Source organism: Vipera berus, assembly GCF_964194415.1.
Source record: "Vipera berus genome assembly, chromosome: Z".
NCBI lineage: Eukaryota > Metazoa > Chordata > Lepidosauria > Squamata > Viperidae > Vipera > Vipera berus.
In genome coordinates, this window is record NC_138205.1 from 15493293 (window position 1) to 15512837 (window position 19545).

At 43.3% G+C, this 19545-nt stretch overlaps 1 protein-coding gene across 2 annotated transcripts in view; it reads left to right on the plus strand.

Moving 5' to 3' along the window:
- Positions 1–563: 563 nt before the first annotated feature.
- The window catches only part of LOC308679131 (serine/threonine-protein kinase TAO2), a gene marked incomplete at its 3' end in the record, with an annotated part of 47699 nt that continues 28717 nt past the window's right edge, over positions 564–19545 (plus strand). For both annotated transcript variants that reach the window (XM_081346405.1, XM_081346404.1), the window contains exons 1-13: positions 564–1481; positions 11539–11711; positions 12218–12289; positions 12471–12572; positions 13049–13094; positions 13184–13280; positions 14801–14914; positions 15890–15981; positions 16096–16189; positions 16290–16371; positions 17048–17215; positions 17607–17819; positions 19013–19141. In XM_081346405.1, the coding sequence (XP_081202531.1) occupies positions 11580–11711; positions 12218–12289; positions 12471–12572; positions 13049–13094; positions 13184–13280; positions 14801–14914; positions 15890–15981; positions 16096–16189; positions 16290–16371; positions 17048–17215; positions 17607–17819; positions 19013–19141 (1341 nt within the window). In that variant the 5' untranslated portion in view covers positions 564–1481; positions 11539–11579. The remainder of the gene's footprint in view (positions 1482–11538; positions 11712–12217; positions 12290–12470; positions 12573–13048; positions 13095–13183; positions 13281–14800; positions 14915–15889; positions 15982–16095; positions 16190–16289; positions 16372–17047; positions 17216–17606; positions 17820–19012; positions 19142–19545) is intronic.

Genomic DNA, 19545 nt, shown 5'->3' on the forward strand with positions numbered 1-19545 from the left:
TTATTTTATTTTATTTTCCCCCAGCCAACCAAGATGTCCATCTTGTTTGCGCTGGCCCTTCCTGACGTTTCTCGTCCAATCCCATTCGTAGGGCAAAATTTCAAGCTCCCTCCCCTCGCTTTACATATTGTCGGTGTAAAAACGTGTCCCGCCCATTAACGCTAAGACAAGCCAATGAAGCCGGGCCTTGTTCCTTCACTCTTGTACTGCGCGTGCGTTGCGTTTCCATTCAGTAATGCCTTCCTACAATTGCTCACGGCGCGCTCCTCGCCCCTCGGTTCGCTCTACTCACCCTTTTTTTCCTCAAGAATGACCCGAGCAAGACGCATGCGCACAGTGCCCCACCAAAAAAACGTTTTACGCACCAGGCTGGTTAGGTTCGGGATGATGTTCGTCGCTTATGCCCGACTGGGACGCATGCGAGTTTTCACGGGTTCCCGCCCCTGAACCCATCGCGCGTGTGCGCTCTTCTTCGGCGCCCCCCCCTTTCCCTCCACGCATGCGCTTGACTTTTTCCTCTGCCTTGGTTCCGGTCTTGCTCCTGCCTTGGGCGCCATCTTGGATTTGGGGACAACTGGAGTGAGTGAGAGGGAGGGAGCAGACGGAGGAACCCGAAGAGGCAAGAGAGAGGGGAGGGGGGCCCGGATAGAGTCAGGCCCCCCACCCCCACAGCACCCTCCCCTGTAGAGACTCCCTCCCTTTTCCTATTCTTCCACCCACACCCCTGCCCATCCCCTGGATCTGAAAGGATTCCTTTGCCTTTTATAGGGACCACTCCACCCCCCCCGCCCACCTGACCTCTCATTCCTTTTTGTTCCCCCTTCCCGCCCCCCGCCCCGCCGGTTTCCGTTAAAGACGGAAATCTCGTTTGCAGGCTCTTGGCGCTTCTCCTCGCCCGTTATCTGTAGGTCCCTTATGCCTCATCTGTAAACATCTGTAGGCAGCCGCTAACAGCTGGAAGGGACCGCAGCGTCCTATGAAGCCCATGCCTTCTTTTTCCCCTCGGAGCCCATCCCTTGGTCTCTTTGCAAAGCGAGCTACTTGGCTGATATAGATCGTCTTCTTCCCACCCACCCACCCACCCTCCCTCTTCTCATTTTGGGATTTTCTCTCCCTCTCCCTACCCCTGAATTAGAGCCACTGCAGACGGGCCCTAGGCTCTTGCTGTATCCTTTTACAGGGCTGCTACCTCCATCGCATTCCCGTTACCAAGCCACTTGCATGCCTTCACTCCTGCAGGACAATTTTTTCCTACCCAAACAAGAGGGAGGGAGGGAGAGGCTTGGAATCGGGCTGTAGATGCCCTATGCTTCCCACCCAGAGGCCTTCCTTTTCCAGGGGAGCCACTGACAGTTCCCTCTAAGCCCTCTTTCTTGATTGGAGGAGTAGGGAAAGAGGAGGTAGTTGGGGGTACTCTCCCCACCCCCAATATCTTGGAGCTGGAGCCGCAAGAATATCTAGGCAGCTGCGGAGACTTACAGGTGAGACCCAAGCACGCAGATAAGGGGAATGGGGGTGGGGGGGAAGGGTATTTTTGTGGGATGGGAAGGCCGGGCAATGGGGAGAGAACAAAAGAGATTGTATTGCACCAATTAAGGAAAAACAATCTGATTTTCTGTCTGTCTGCTCTGTCTTCTTTCTCCTATAATTGTCCTTCCAGATAAGTCAGAAATGGTATTGTCTTGATTGGGAAACATATTCTGTTTCCTCTTCATGTTTCCCCCCTGTTTGAGGGCTTTGCTAGGCAAGAGACTGAGTTATGTTTTCCAGAGCTTGGGGTCTGGGCCTAACATCTTCCTGCAAAGGGAAAAAGGATCAAGTATTTCATCAGAGGTCCTCCGTGTACACTACAGTTCCTCATCCCCTCAGTTTTTCTTTCCTTTGGAACCTCAGAATCAAGGAACCTAGGAAATGGTCTTTCTAGTCTGCTAGACTTTTTCCTCCTTAGGCTAGACAGAGGCCTTAACTCCTGTTCTGGTTTTCATATATCAGAGCTATTATATGCCCTTAAATATTCCTATAATGATAGGATTTGGGAAATTAGTATCAGTGAGATATGTAAGAATGGGGGAGAACCCTATTGGGTTCTTTAAATCATTAGATTTTGTTTGTTATGAATAATGATGATCGTATTCTGTTGATTAAAGAAGCTAACTTAATTATGAAGAAAGGTTGGACTTAATATATACATTTATCATTCCCAGTCCCAAATTATTTAGCAGTGCTAGAATAACACAGAAGTGTATTAATAGTAATAGTATAATATTTATAAAAGAAAGCCAGTTCCATGGTCAAAGAAATTCACCTTCACATCCATTCATATCATCATTATTCAGATACTTAGCTTTCATTAGTTTTATTGTAATGTTTAAAAACTGTTTAATGTTTGACTTATATGGAAGCATTAGAGCAATAAATGCTGTTTAGAGATAGTATTTGTGTGTAACAGGATATGAAAAAGCAGTTACTTTTTCCAAAATGGAAATCGTCTCTTCTCCACTATCCTAGTAAGATGAATGCTGGTATCTTATACTAACAGAAATAGGACTTCTTCAGTTATCTAGGCTTTGTGTATAATTGTGCATATATGAATAGCCACTATTTAACAGGAACCGTTGGTGGAAAGCATTAGGTTTTAGGGCTTCTATCTTTATGGATTATATTCCTTGACCCTTGATCAAGAGAGTTTTCTGCTCAAGAGAGTTGCATGGTATTGGGACATGGTGGTCATATAGAGATTGGAAAGAAAGCCAGGTATAACAGTTTTGTCTCCTGAAATACACCCAGTAAAGTTTCATGTTAAATGTATTATTTTAGGGACGATTTGCATATCATGTTCTTGTCAAAATGAGTAACTTTTTGCAAGCTGTGTAAGGCTTGTGCCAGTGTTGCTTACATCTATTCTAATTACAGCGTTGTTTTATTGTCTAGAAACATATAATTTATAAGTCTGCTGGCTGCTGGAGTTGTTCAGATTTGTCCACTAGCCTCTAACCAATGGTTAGCTATTTTTGAGTGTGTGGTGAATGTTATGTATCTTTGAAAATACATGCCTCAAAGTTGTTGACTTACCTTTGTTCTTTAATGTAGTAATTTTTGTTTTATCAGCAGCCCTCGACCATTGTTCCCCTGAAGGTATTTCTTATCACATATTGCTTGGACTGAGTCCCCTTAAGAATTTTGGCATATTGGGATCAAATAACCATATTGGTACACAGTGCCCAAGTGCTAATGATTAGTTCAGCATGCTAATAGGAATTGCTGAATAACAGGAAATTGCTATGTTTTAATTAGCGTTTTGTCTCAATCAGAATTTCTAGATTATTGGTCTCTTGACAAGCTAAAGTTTTAAGTCAAGATTTGTTGTCTTAAGATTCTTGCTTGTTGAAAAAAATTTCAAACCAGAGATTTTGGATCCAAGTCGACTAACCACTAATATGGTCTCCTGGTTGGTTTATCTCCACCCCCTGGTAGGCGGATCCAGACAAAAAGCTGAACAACCTATACTGTCAGAATTCTGATAAACTAGCTTATAATTCTGATTTCTGTATGAATGGGATTCTATCTTTAGGTTCTAAAATCTTATTTTTTTTTGCAAAGAAGATACCTTATGGCAGAGAATATCCTCTGGATTTCTACATTAAGAAAAACAAATGTAGAAAATTCTTATTTTTGAGCCAAATGATAGATAGCCGTGTGCCTGAGAAGAAAGCTCATATACCCTTCTGTGTAGCAGAAGTTGACATTTCAAAGAAAAGAATCGCTTTGTGACTGGGTTCACCTCAGTTTTGCACAGCTTTCATGGCGCCCAGTAAACTGACTAATACGAAACGTCTTTAATAAGCTGGACTTCTTTATTTAGACATTGCAAATTTTAGTAATCCCATTTGACCCCTGGATAAATAGATTATATGCTTTGTAATGTCTGAAAAGACAGCTGTGGAAACTTCACCCATTTACAGAACTTTTAGATCTTTCTTCCTTTATTATAAGTTCTCGTTCAGATCTAAGAAACGTGGAAGTGCTTTCCAGAACATCCATCGCTTCTCTTTATTTTTGCCCTTTAATTCCTGTTTTGGTGAGGTTCTGTCCTCCTCATGACTGCAGCATGTTTTCCATTTCCAGTTTCTCACAGTGATACATTTAAGAAATGGAGCAGCCTATGCAAAAAGCTATTTTCCTTGCTAGTGAAATAAAACATTAGGGCATTTATTAGAATTGGAAGGAATCTCGCCTATCTTTTCTTAATATAGTTTTCTTACGGCTGCAGCAAAATCTCTGAAAATGACTGCAGTGTGTTCCCAAAGCATTATTTTTATCACATGCTGTTGTAGTAGAATACAACCCCTAGGGGTTGCTCCTGAGTTACCCACAGGTGCCTCAGTAAGCACTTTCTTCTTCCAATTCAGAAGGTCTTAATAATGTAAGTGAAGGGGGGGGAATCATCTTTGCCATAAAAGCTCTTTGAACCTTTGACAGGGAAACAAAAAATCAGTGCAGGATAATTTGGGGAAGGGACACCTAGGATACAATCTCCTGCCTGCTATCGAACCTCTTGGGAATCACATTTGAATAATTATGTAGAGAATAATGTTGTAGGGGGAGCAGAAGACAGAAACAGTAGTGACATTTAACACGTGCCTCATTGGATTTTTCTGTCCCAAGGCACAGTCTCAAGCATTTGTTGCAGCAGCCATCCTGGTTCTAACAGGTCTGAATCTCAGAATTCCCTGTTTGGCCAATGGCCTAAGAATCCTATATCTACTACCTTGAGTTCCACGATAGCAGAAAGGTAGTGTTTATATCCGAGAGCTATAAATAAAAATGCCTTTTTTAAAAAAAATGGGTTTGAAAGCAAGAGCTTTTTGACTTTTGTTAATTCCAATGGGAAGCTTGCAAGAAAGCACCAAAACGTGAAGGGTACCAAACTGCTGTCCTGCGTCATCAAGAGCGTTTAGAAATCTCACACATAAATTTTTAAATATTTAAATTTGAAAGGGTACGAAGGGCTGTGTGTAAATATGCCAGTATTTCTGTTAATTGATTCAACAGCCCAAGCCAGGGTATCACATCATAATGACAAGTGATGTAAGAAAGATCTAACTTATACCATTACACTGGATCAATCTAACATCATTACAAGCCAGGTTTATCAGCTTTTTAAAACAATTATATTATTGGTTGCCTGTATACAAAGAACAATACAGGTGGTCCTCGACTTGGGGCCATTCATTGAGCAGCTATTTGAAGTTTAAGCAGGCACTGGGGAAAAAAAAAGACTTTTAGTTCACACTTAGGACCACGGCAGCGTCCCTGCAATCGTGTAACAGCAATCTGGGCACTTGGCAACCAGCTCGCATTTACGTCCATTGCAGCGTCCTGCGGTCATTGGATCACCATTTGCCACTTTCCCAGCTGGTTTCTGACAAAAGTCAATGGGAGATGCCAGATTTGCTTAACAACTGCAACAAAAAAAATGTCATAAAATCAGGTGTGGCAACACGCCGCCTAGCAACAGACATTCCAGTCCCAGTTGTCATAAATTGAAGACTACCTGTAGATAATCTTGGAAGGCAGCAAGGGAAAAATAGCTGCTGCTGATTTTTTTTTGAACTCTTACTAGCGTTCCTGACTTTTGTCTTTAAAGAAGAATACAAATGTGCTGCTGTTACAGTATTACCAAAACCGGAGTCAAACAACAGACGTTGGTGAGTCTGCCTCTCCCATCTCTGGTTGAGATGGCTCTTCTTTCCTTTCTCCATCTCTGCCATTGTCAGCTCTAGCTTTTGCACAAAAGAATATTGTCACTTATTTTCCACTCAATTTTTCCTACGATTTCTGTGAAGTCTCCCATTTTATCCTCCTTCAGTGGCCAAGGACTAACATTTTCAAAGTGAGCAGCCTAAACCTAGAACAATTAAGAGGTCTTTAAGCATAGTATAGACCACTGAGAGACCGCTGGTGTTTTCCATCTTTCACAAATTGTGTTACCCAGAAACAAGGAAACTCTTCTTCTTGTGGAGTGGGGAAAGATATGGAGCCATTACAAATGCACAGTACACTTTCGTTTCTTTGTCTTGCACAAATGGACTTCTTTATCCTACCCATCATGCATGTCACAATTTCCAGCCACAGATGTTGAGATCCTCTTTACCAGTGTTTCTCAACCTTCTCAACTTTACAATATGTAGACTTCAGGTCTCAGAATTCCCTAGCCAGCTTGAGAACTATAGTTGGCCATTCTTTAAATTTCCAAGGTTGGAAAGTTTCGAAGGTCCATTTTCTTGCCTAAAAACTATTTTCATACTATCTGTCTACTGGATGAGGATCTTACCCAACATTTATTTATCCATCCGATTTCTATTGTGCTGCCATCATAAAAAGACTTTTATCAGTAGCTTACAAAAACAAACAGGACAATCTAAATATAAAATTGTGTAAATCTTCAAACAATACAATATCTGGCCTCAAAAGCCCTCTAGAAAAGCTCTTGTTTTCAACTTCTTTCCAGAGGGCAGGTTATGTTGGAGATAACTAACATCTCCAACCAAATGCCATTCCAGAAGGCCAGGCTCATCGTAGGAAAAATGTGTTTTGGATTTTATTTTATTTTTTTAAGTGGAGGACAACCCAGCGCTGCTTCTGGCACAAAATGGATCAGAGGTAATCCTGGTGGGGAGAGGGGGTCCTCTAGGTAACCTGGCAGAAAGGCACAGATGGATTTATAGATTAAAACCAGCACTGCGGCGTACACTGCAGTAATCTAACCAGGTGATGGTGACACTACGAGCCACTCTAGTCAGGCCCTCCCGTCCCAAGTAAGGTTGCAATTGGCATGGAAGCCAAAGTTGGGGAAAATCCCTCTCACCACAGCATCTGACTGCTGATCCAGCAGGAGTCACAAATCCAGGAAGGCCACCAAGCCACAAACCTGCTCCTTCAGAGGCAGCTCAACTCATCTAGAGACAAACCAAGGGGCACAGAGGATATGGATAGTGGGATGGTTAGCATATTCATTCATTCATTCATTCATTCATTCATTCATTCATTCATTCATTCGACAAAGAAGTAAATCCCAACATACAAACAGCAGCTGTGTCTTGGTAGAGTTCAGTTTAAGCCTGTTCTGTCCCATCCAGATCCTCAAAACCTCCCAAGACACTGACTGGGACAAGACTTAGATAATCTTTCCAGCCTGGGGTCACCATGTATAGTCGAGGATCGTCAAAAGTATTGTTGATACAACAGCCTGAATCGCCAGATGAGCTCCTGTAGCAGCTTCATGCAGATGCTGAAGAATCCCTATTTTTCTGATGATGGGTGCCTAGTTCACTGGAGGCTTTGCCTCTAGTATTGCTCACTATAAATAGATGAAACGTGCGGACCAAAATAATACGCTTTGAAAGCAGCATGCGTGGCTTTGTCAGTAACTTCATCTAAGGAGAAGCTTCTTCCCCTTGTCGATGTGGCTTTTAGTCCCACTCTGCAGTATATGTGAAATAAAAATAAATTGGACTCTCCTGAGGGAGAGGGTTGGGGTTGTTTTTTTCCCCATTCAGGTTTTTTTTTAGTTTAGTTATAGTGCACATTATGCTTTGAAATGTTGCAAATTGTTTTCAAGTTAAGTACACTCAATTTATTCCGTCACTGTGAATTCTTGAAAATGTAGCGTTTCAACACAGCTGATAAAATGATTCTGTTCGGTTCAAAGTGGTGGGCTGCTTTATTTTATATTTTTTTTAAAAAAAAACTCTTAGGATTCATGACTTACAAACAAACTACTCTTTTGTGGGTCTCCACTTAAAATCAGCAGGTGAAATGTCTTCTGCTTTTGCTGCCTGCCAGGAAGCCAGTTCATGTTTAAGAGATTAATCAGTTCTTGCGCTCCTTTGCTAGGACACACGGCTCTTTCTCAAGTTGCTGTTCTAAAGGTGAACCCCAGATGATTCCCTGTGACTGGTCTCCCTACCCTTCCGTCTCTTAATTTGAAACCGAACTCCAGGGCCTGCCTTAAATTTCGGCCACTTTGGTGCAGCCAGGCACCAACCACCCGCAAGGGGAATCCTTCCAGATGCTTTCTTGCCAGTGGTATCACTGCCAAAGGTAGCTTTATGCTTTGCCTTTCTTTTTTTTCTTCTTCTTCTTTAGATTGTTCCCAGGGAAGCAACTGAACAATGCAAGGATTTCCTCTGACCGGCATAACCCGCCTGCAAACTGTTGATTTCCTTATTTTTCATTTCAGCCCCCTGGAGTCAGTCCAGCAACCACTGCCCATCCCAGAGAGTGAACAGGAAGGACTCTTGTGTGGTTGCTTCAAATTGTAGGGTTTGCAGCAAGGCTGTGGATCTTATTTTTCAGCTCACCTCTGTTGCTACCCAACCCAGGGGGAGAAACCTCCTGTCTAGGTGGCTGTGCATTTCTGGGATAAATCTTATTTCTGCGGTCTAGATCTGTTGAGCATTTGATCCGCATTGATACCCGTATGCTTCGTGCATTTGACAGTCATAGCAGCAGTGTGTGTGTGGGGGGGGGGGGGCGGATAGGCAGCTTGTAGACGTTTTATTCTAGAAAAGAGACTCTTCTATTGCGAAACGCGTTGAGTGTTCCTTTTTCTGTTATTGCACTGTACAGTGAAAAGAGTGCAACAAGTGGCTTCTGGGAAACTTTGGATCCCGCTCACTTGTGCTGCAAATGAAATTCTGTGGATTTACTGAGGAGCCAGTAAGCAAAATGCTAGATTTCTGAAGTATAAGCAACTAGGGAGGAGGAGGAGGAGGAGGCCTTTTCCAGAATTTACTCATGGATTAAAATTAAGACACTGGATCCTGAATTGTGATTGGACCATCCTTAATGGGGGGGGGGGAAATGCAGTTAAAGATACTTATGAAGATATCTTGAATGAACCAGACATGAGAGATACCAATTCTGTGACTTTCAAGGCTGTAGCTGCACTCCTTGTTATTAATATCAACTCCTGGCAAGCAAGTTTTCTTGCTCATGAATGCCTGCCAGGCTGCTTCTGTTGGACATTTTGGGAATCTTAAGTTCTTCACCATTGGACTGAGAACAAAAGGAACAGTCTGTTTGGGAGGACACACATTTTACCTCCTGCTTTTTGGAGTGAGGCTCGCTTTCTAACCACATGGTTACTTTGTGATTGGACTAAATATTCTTGTATATTTTAACATTGATTCCCTCATGTTTCAGAGGCTCAAAGGATCAGTTTTTAAACATATATCTTTCACCTTTAAAGGGCTCACTTTGGAAATGTTGTGTAAATAGCTTTTAGCCAGAATGTGCCTGCCAAAGGGGATTAATCTATAGATTTCCAGATTTCTCAACAAGTTATTGGCGATGTTGGATGGAAATTGTAGTCCAGCGCACTTGGAGGGAATCATGTTGTAGAAATTTGCTGTAGATATAGCAGACTATATGGGGAAAGAATACAGAAAAATTGCCCTTCTCAAAAGGACTCATTTACAGAGAAGGAACAATGTTTTTGTATGGGGGAATGTCATCCGATACAGCTGTTCCCACATGTTCCAGAAACAGTTGCACGCTTGCAGGATCCAACTTGGGTCGGTCACCGGGACTAGAGGTTTAGTTTTCCAAGCTTTCGAACTCATCCTGGAGCCCATTCCGGGGAACTTGTCTCTAACGGAATGTCTCACATAAATAAGTCCCCCGAGGATGGCTCCAGGACGAGTCAGAAAGCTCAGGAAAACTAAACCTTGGTCCCGGTGACCTACCCAGATTGGATTTGGTAACATTATCCTGGGACACATAATTTGCCTTCATTCGTGAGTTATACGCTTTTTTCTCTAACTCATTACATTCTTGGTATCTGCTTAATAGGATGTAATATTTCATGTGCATGCATGTGATGTTCATAAAAGTTAAGACTTGGGTGACATTGTGCAATAATGAAGAGATTGATGTACCTAGAGCAACAAAGATGATTAGGGGACTGGAGGCTAAAACATATAGGGAACGGTTGCTGGAATTGGGTATGTGTAGTTTAATGAAGAGAAGGGCGAGGGGGGACATGATAGCAGTGTTCCAATATCTCAGGGGCTGCCACAAAGAAGAGGGAGTCAAGCTATTCTCCAAAGCGCCCAAAGGCAGGACAAGAAGCAACGGATGGAAACTAATCAAGGAGAGAAGCAACCTAGAACTAAGGAGAAACTTCCTGACAGTTAGGACAATTAACCAGTGGAACAACCTGCCTCCAGAAGGTGTGAATGCTCCAACACTGGAAGTTTTTAAGAAGAGACTGGACAGCCATTTGTCCGAAATGATAGGGTTTCCTGCGTGAGCAGGGGGTTGGACAAGATGACCTCCAAGGTCCCTTCCATCATCATCATCATCATCATCATCATCATTATTATTATTATTATTATCCAACTTCCATACTTGCTGCATTCTTTGTAAAGGACTAAATTGTCTGCTTCCCAGCTAACAAATACTACAAGTCCAGCAAAATTTTGTTCAAGACTCTAGAAATCCCTTGGTCTATGTTCCTATAATTCCTTTTAATCCCTTATAGCCAACTTCTTCATTTTGCATAAGAAGCAGTTGCTTAAGTGCAGCAGAGTCGTTATAGTGGACAAAAACACATAGCATTGAACTGGACTCAGTTAATATAACATTCAGTTAAAAATGAAAATGAAAATATTTAGCAAACCCTGCAAAGGCTTGTGTTGTTTTTTTTTTTATAAAATAGAGAATCATATTTTCTTCCTCTCTCCTTTCAATCAATATAGGGCAGAAATTAATGCAAATAACGAATCTGGTAAACTGAGTAGATGGGAATTTTATTACTTGAATGGAAGTGTGTGACCACTGCAATATAAACGTGGGGTGTAGAAGTACAAGACTGAAACACGCGTCGCTGTATGAGAGAGAAAATGTACTCATTAAAGTAGCAATCAATGGAGAATATTTTAGTGGTCAAAAATTAGGGGCAAATCTGCTGTGACCTTTGTGTCTATGGAAAGTAAGTATAGCTTTATCAAAACTCCTGGATTTTCATAGAATAAAGAACAAGCATACTTTGAGCTACACGTGGGAGGTGTAGAGAGAAGTAAGCGGATATTAATACTTTCAGTGTCCTAACAATTACTAGTTGAATGCTCTCATATAAATAGCAGAAGCCCAATTGGAACAAGAGAAGTCTACTTTCTGTACCGCTGCAAGATCTGCCTCTATTTGGCATTGATGGCCTTCCCGCTATAGAGGTCTCTCATTGATTATCTTGTTTCAGACCTCTTATTTCTGTGAATAGGAGTCAGTGCTTACAGATTCCTTTTGAAAAGGCTTTCTGAGATTTGTCAGGGGTTGCGTGTGGCCTTGAACCCACTGCTTTACACGGGAGTATAATTTTTCGTATATTTATACCCTTCTAGCAAGGATCTCAGGATTCGCTTTGCTGCAGCAAGATGGTGGCATCAGATCTCACTGAATTACAACCTTATAAGTAAGAATGAATTACCTTATTTCTACCCAGCTGTTTCAATTAACATTTGATTCCCACTTTAGGAGAACAGCAACAGTGACGTCCAGCCTCATCCACGGCCGCCATGCCGTCTAATGCCCGGGCTGGCAGTTTGAAGGACCCTGAAGTGGCTGAGCTGTTCTTCAAGGATGACCCTGAGAAGCTCTTTGTTGACCTGCGGGAGATTGGTCATGGCAGTTTTGGAGCTGTCTACTTTGTGAGTGCCAACCGAGTGTTAATGCTCACGCTCAAGCCTTGCCAAGATCATTTCACACAACTCTTTCCCACTGGCCTTGCTTATCGTTGAATCGGTTTGGCTCCTGGGTCCCATCCCATCAGGAGACCCCTGCTACTGAACGTTAGATGTTGAGGAGCAGTAGTGAGAGGGACTTTCTCCACATCTTGATAATGGCTTCCTTTCTCAGGGGGAATCGTGATTGGTCACGATCAGAAGTGGGAAGATGAGCTGGTCTGATTTACGTACAAGAGATGTTATAACTTTAAGTGGATATCGGGTACTCGCCAGTCCCACGTGTCTCTGCCCTCCTAGGCAGCTGTGCTCTAAGAATGCCTGATTCACCGTGAGGTGTAAAATTTACTCCCTTTGAGTGGTATTTTTCCCCAGGCATAGGAACAAAGTTCCTCTCTGAACTTGACCGTCTGTGGGCGCTGATAGTTATTTTCACCCATCCTTCTTTGGTGTATTCTCTTTACCTTCCCCAGGCCAGAGACATACGCAACAATGAAGTGGTGGCTATTAAGAAGATGTCCTACAGTGGGAAGCAATCTAATGAGGTTGGTCCTTTTTAAGACTCTTAACACAGTTGTGTTGACCATTAACTCCTAGCCTCTCCCTGGCCTAGGTAATCCAGTTCTCCTGATTTTCAAATTTTCTAGGCTTCTTGTAAAATATCCCCTCCTTTGCTCGAAACATAGAAGTCTCTTGGAGCTCAGGCTCACTTTTTGTATTTTCCAGAAATGGCAGGACATTATCAAGGAGGTGAAATTTTTGCAAAAGCTACGACACCCAAACACAATTGAATACAAGGGCTGCTACTTACGGGAACATACAGCATGGGTAAGACGAGAGCGAAACGCATCGTTCTAAGCCATTTTGGCGGTACATTACAGAAAGCCTTTTAAAGAATTTTAAGAAACACGGTGAAAATGCAGATGAACTGGGCTTTGGATGAAGGGGGGGGGAGTCTGAACGATGACTGGGTTTCTTGCTTAAGTTTAAGGGGAGGGAATTGCAACGCAATAGAGTGGCGGCTCCTCGCTTTGAAAACCGTGGACAATTTTTTTTTAGTGGTATTCTATTTATTTTCATGAGGGTTTCGGGAGGTGTCTGGATGACATTGGTGCAAGAATGGTGGACTTTTAGTCTGATTTCGCAGGGGTGGGGGGCTGTTCTTATATTCTCAAGTGAATTGGAAATGCCAGGTACAAAATGGAATTGGCGTCCTGGGTTCCCGGAGCTCTGATTGGGGACAGGATGTTTGAAGCTCAAAGGATTTATTTGCCCTATGCTAACATTTCCTCTTAATTTACTAGCTGGTGATGGAATACTGCCTAGGCTCAGCCTCAGATTTGCTGGAAGGTGAGTCCCAGGACCAATTGGAGAGTCTTCTCACAAAGCTTTTCTGAGGCCTTTCAATAATGTTCTTTCCTCCGTCCCTCCTTTCCTAGTGCACAAGAAGCCACTGCAGGAAGTAGAGATTGCAGCCATAACCCATGGTGCTCTGCAGGGACTTGCCTACCTGCATTCACACAATATGATCCACAGGTGAGCTCTATATTGTATGACTGCGCTCTCTGAAGAGACGTTGCTGCTTGTAACACCCATTTAAGTGTAGGATAGTACGATCTAGTTGTTGCTGCATTGTGAAATCTGTACCGGAATCTGTTAGTCTTGTCTTTCAGTCAACTCCGTGCATCGTTCTTCTGACCCGACCCTATTTCTTGCTACATTTTACGGTTTATTCTCTTTAGGTGATTTGCAGGCAGAATGGCAAAATTACCTGTCAAATTCATGCTTCAGTCCCAATGTTGCACTTTATGCAGTTTAGCTCAATTAGGACAGTTTTCACATTTTCTCAAATCAGCTTTACATTTTAATAAATCCTTGATATCCCAAACAACTTAAGGAAAAGACACACAGTTAAACAACATGTTGCTTTTTATCAGATTTTGCAGTTAATATAGGTAGTCCACGTTTAGCGCCTGCCTCTTTTAACAACTGTTGGAAGTTACCACATGGATGAAAAAATAACTACCAATCCTCACATTTACAACCTTCACAGGTCGGTAAAGCAAACAAAACCTGAAGGCTGATAATAAATGCAGTCACAGTTTCACTTCGTGACCACTGTGCTTGTTGTTGTTGTTAGTTGCGAAGTCGTGTCCGACCCATCGCGACCCTATGGACAATGTTCCTCCAGGCCTTCCTGTCCTCTGCCATCTTCTGGAGTCCATTTAAGCTCACGCCTACTGCTTCAGTGACTCCATCCAGCCACCTCATTCTCTGTCGTCCCCTTCTTCTATTACCCTCAATCTTTCCCAGCATGAGGCTCTTCTCCAGTGAGTCCTTCCTTCTCATTAGGTGGCCAAAGTATTTGAGTTTTAGCTTCAGGATCTGGCCTTCTAAAGAGCAGTCAGGGTTGATCTCCTCTAGGACTGACCGGTTTGATCGCCTTGCAGTCCAAGGGACTCGCAGGAGTCTTCTCCAGCACCATAGTTCAAAGGCTTCAATTCTTTGGCGCTCAGCCTTTCTTATGGTCCAGCTTTCACTGCCATACATTGCAACTGGGAAGACCATAGCCTTGACTATACGCACTTTTGTTGACAGGGTGATGTCTCTGCTTTTTAGTGTGCTGTCTAGATTTGCCATGGCTTTCCTCCCAAGGAGCAAGCGTCTTTTAATTTCTTGGCTACAGTCCCCATCTGTGGCCACTTTGCTTAATGACCACTAAAAAAAAAAAGGCTACCTATATGTTTTCAACTCAAGAACTGTGCTGTACACATTCTTCTTCTACAAAAAAAAAATCTTAATTACCTCAGGAGTCAGTCATTTCGGCAACCTAGAGCAGAAATCTTTCACTTGTTGCTATCAAATTAGAGGGCATTACCAATATAGAAGTTTGCTAATGTCGCCCTCTCTCTTTCTCCTGGTCTTCTTTGTCCGTATAAATGTTGCTCTAACCTTTCTCCTGCCGCTCACACTGTTTTTCATCTGGCTGCCCATATTCCTCCACTGTGTTCTCTGCTTCTCTGTTCAGTTTTTATTTGCTGTGCCTGTCTTTTCAGGGATGTGAAAGCTGGGAATATCCTTCTGACTGAACCAGGGCAAGTGAAGCTGGGGGATTTTGGCTCAGCTTCTATAATTGCTCCTGCTAACTCCTTTGTTGGCACCCCATATTGGTAAGCTGGCAGAATGAGATTTTTTTTGTTTTGTTTAACCTGAAACAGATCAGGAAGGCCTTTATTGACCACATCCCCATATCCGAGCCACTGGGAGGAGTGAAGATGTGGCTGAAGAGAGAGTGTGGGAGTAGATACGCGTTTGAGACTCCCCGATTCTTTGAACAAGGAAGAAATTAGAGAAATTGGTCATTAGAAATGTGGCTTCCCTGGGTTTTTGCACAGAGTCCCAGTGTAGTTTAACAACAGTCAGTTGTAAAAAAGAAAAAAAAGCTATGAAGTCTTCTCCTTTTATAGGTCAAAGATTGGAGGGTTTAATTCAGGAGTGTTCCAGTTTTGGGAGGCGCCGTAGGTGAACTTTAAATGGCATGCTTTGGAGCCTCATTTCAAGAAGTAATGGGTGGGGGGTCTAAGAAAATGAAATAAATTATATATTTGTATTGGCTCAGTGGGTTAGGATGCTGAGCTTGTCGATCAGGTCGGCAGTTTGGCGGGTCGAATCCCGAGTTCCGCGTAACAGAATGAGTGCCTGTTACTCGTCCCAGCTTCTGCCAACCTAGCAGTTTGAAAGCATGTAAAAAATGCAAGTAGAAAAATAGGGACCGCTACGGTGGGAAGGTAACAGCGTTCCATGCGCCTTTGGCGTCTAGTCATGCCGGCCACATGACCACAGAGACGTCCTCGGACAAGCGCTGGCTCTTTGGCTTCGAAACGGAGATGAGCACCAGGCCCTAGAGTCGGAAACGACTAGCACGCATGTGCGGGGGAACTACCTTTTTATTAATGATACACATTAATCCGTTTAATAGTTTCCCCTCTTTGATTAACAGTAACACTGACAACTTGGCAGGACTTTGTGGTCTGTGTCCAGGGTCATGCATCCTTGGTGCAATAATCTTTCAGGCTCTTAAGTAACCACGTGTGCCGTTGCTAGGTCCCAGTGCATGATTGCTTTGTCTTGCGATTTCTTCCTAGGATGGCTCCCGAGGTGATTCTAGCCATGGATGAGGGGCAGTATGATGGCAAGGTGGATGTCTGGTCACTTGGCATCACTTGCATTGAACTTGGTACGGAATGAGCTTGCTTGATAAGGTTGGAGTTATTGGGGGGAATGATGTGGGAGAGGGCTTTCTGCAAAAACATGAGTCCCGGTGCTGACGTTACTGTCCTTGTATCTCCAGCGGAGCGCAAACCACCCCTCTTTAACATGAATGCTATGAGTGCCTTATACCACATCGCCCAGAATGATTCACCACTGCTGCAATCCAGTCACTGGTAAGGAAAATTCCACGAATGGCTTTAAACCTTGCAAAAGAGAGAGAGAGAGGTTTATAGGTTCAAATGAATCCCTGACTTTCTTCCCTGTTTTTCCCAGGTCTGAATATTTCCGAAATTTTGTGGATTCATGCCTACAGAAGATCCCCCAGGACCGTCCAACCTCTGATGTGCTGCTTAAGGTATCTCCCACCTGTTTTCACTCCTGAAAGATTCCTCCTTTTTTTTCCCCATCCCCAGCATAGCTGTGGAAGTTGTATTTGTTTTATCCCATCCGGGACAGTAACAAGAAGTTAAAGATAAGAACACTAAGATATTTAAATTAGAAGTGTGTGTTAAAGGAATGCTAGCCTCGGGAAATGGTAATTCATGAAAGATGTTTCTAGGGAAACACCCTAATAAATAACAGGCTTCATCATTAATTCCCCAGAGACCCATGATAAATACTGAGTCTTCACATTGGATTCATAGAATTGTAGAATTGTGTATTGGAAGTGTACACCTAGCATTGATTTTGGTTGATTGGTTGATTATTAAGTTGTTGATAAGCAATGAGTTATTCCGTCTTCCAAAGTATTTGAGATTCTCTCACTTTCTGTTCCTAAGTGGACTTGAGTAACCATTACATGTTAAATCTATGTTTACTCAAGTTAATTCGAGAGTAATTATACACTGTTGTTAAAAGAATGTAGTTATTAGGTGCTAAGAAATCTCAGTAGTCGTTATCCCAACCCCGTGAGTGTACTTAATAATGGGAAAGGATTGGTCAGATCACAGATTCTAAGAAATTGGTGGATCTGGGACCTTTTGCAGACCTACTTCCTTAGTTTCATGCTATTGCTTCCTGTGACTCCACAGCATCGCTTTCTCTTGAGGGAGCGACCCCAGACGGTGATCATGGACCTGATTCAGAGGACCAAGGATGCAGTGAGGGAGCTTGACAATCTGCAGTACCGCAAGATGAAGAAAATCCTCTTCCAGGAGGCTCAGAATGGTCCAAATGCAGAGGCACCAGAAGAGGAAGAGGTTAAGATCTCCCTTTGGGTGTCTGTAGTTGTCTCCCCACGTTTCCTAATGCAGTTCTCCCTGGCTTTCTTGGACTTCAGCTCATACGATTCTCTCACCATCGTGAGAGTAACAGTGCAGGAGGCTTCCTTACTCCAAGACCATTCCCTACACCAGGGCTCTTCAAACTTGGCCCTTTTATGACTTGTGGACTTCAACTCCCAGGCACACTGGCTGAGGAATTCTGGGAGTTGAAGTCCACAAGTCATAAAAGGGCCAAGTTTGAAGAGCCCTGCCCTACACACACACATATACACCCTCCCCCCCCCCCCTTTCTCTCTGTCTTTCACAGAAGCAGTTGTTTGCAGTATCACCTGTCTCATTCTCATTTAATCCTTCTTTTTTGTTTCAGGAAGTAGAGCAGTTTCTTCACCGGACAGGAACCATCAATAGCATGGAGAGCAGTCACTCGGTACCCAGTATGTCCATTAGTGCCAGCAGTCAGAGCAGCAGCGTTAACAGCCTGGCTGATGCCTCAGATGATGATGACGGGGCTGAGATCGCCATGATGCAGGAAGGCGAGCACACCGTCACCTCCAATAGCTCCGTCATCCACCGTCTGCCGGTATAGAACTCAGTGTGCTTCCGCAAGAGCAGTCAAATGTCAATTTCAGAATAAAGCGAAGGTTGGGAAACATTGTGGAATATTTTCTAGCCTGTGATAGAAAATGTAAGTGATAGAAAATGGAAGCCTCCCTGCATATCGGCCATAAAAGATATGGGTATCCTGAGATAATAAAGGGAAAAGCTCAGTTTTGAATTTGGAGTGTCCTTCACCTCGTTGTGATGAAACAAAAACAACAACAACAACAGAGTTGATAGAGAAAATGGAAGTCCAGAGAGGGATGGGAGGAAGAGAGAGAAGCATGCTGATGATCACAGAATTGGAATCCAGTGGATCATTACATCCTACTTTCTTCCTTATGTTGAGTGACTGAGACTTGGGTGGGTACACTTTCCCCTTCCCCTTTTGTTTTTTGGGGAAAAATCAGGTGTTGTTGTTTTTTTCTAGACTAGTGTTCCCCAGCTGTCCACATTTCTTGGGATTGCAGCTAAATTTCTACATACTTTGGAAACAGCAGTTGGAGGAAACCCAACTAGATTAAAAACGCCTAGTCTGTTCATGTTTAATCTGGGCTGTTTGTGTGGTCTTGCTTTATGCTTAAAACTGGAAACGTGACTGAATTTGAAGCCTTAACCTAGGTTTCCTCAATATGGCACAGATGTTCATCCGATACAACCTCCAGTTGCTTAGTATTCAAGGAATTACTGCCACAACACATTTGGAAGGCATCGAGTTTGGAAGATTGCCTTAGGCACTATATTACTTTAAACTTCCAAAATCCTGGGACTCCTTCTATAGCAGAGGTCCCCAACCCCCAGTCCACGGACCAGTACCGGGCCGCGGCATACCAGCAATCGGTCTGCGCAAACAAACAAAGCTCCCTCCAGGGGACGCAAGCAGCACACAAATCCACGCACCCTCCAGTCTGTGGAAAATCCTTTCTCCATGGAACCGGTCCCTGTTGCCCAAAAGTTGGGGACCTCTGTTCTATAGTACTCTCTACAACAGTTTGTGGTCCTGCTCCGCTCTATCGCCACACTTCCACTTCCTAAAACTGGCGGATCCCAAATGGCTCACAGAAGTGCTGTTTGATCTCTCGACTCTATAGTCTGTGCCTTTTGAAGGAAAATTTGCCGAGGCAATGTTAGAAGCTGAGGCGTAGCTTCTTAACATGCATTTTAATGCTTTTTCAGGGTCATGACAATCTGTATGATGATCCCTACCAGCCGGAAATGGAGCCCCAGAGCTCATCGTCAGCCGCCCGGCGTCGTGCCTACTGCCGTAACCGAGATCACTTTGCCACCATTCGTACAGCTTCTCTGGTGAGGGGGAGAAACTTGCTTATATTTTATGGTATTATTAGATTTATATCCTGCCTTCATATGTCGAGACTCTAGAAAGAGTACAGAGAAGAGCAACAAAGATGATTGGGGGACTGGAGGCTAAAACATATAGGGAAAGGTTGCTGGAATTGGGTATGTGTAGTTTAATGGAGAGAAGGATAAGGGGGGACATGATAGTGGTGTTCCAATATCTCAGGGGCTGCCACAAAGTAGAGGGAGTCAAGCTATTCTCCAAAGCACCTGAAAGCAGGACAAGAAGCAACGGATGGAAACTAGTCAAGGAGAGAAGCAACCTAGAACTAAGGAGAAACCTCCTGACAGTTAGAACAATTAACCAGTGGAACAACCTGCCTTCAGAAGTGGTGAACGCTCCAATGCTGGAA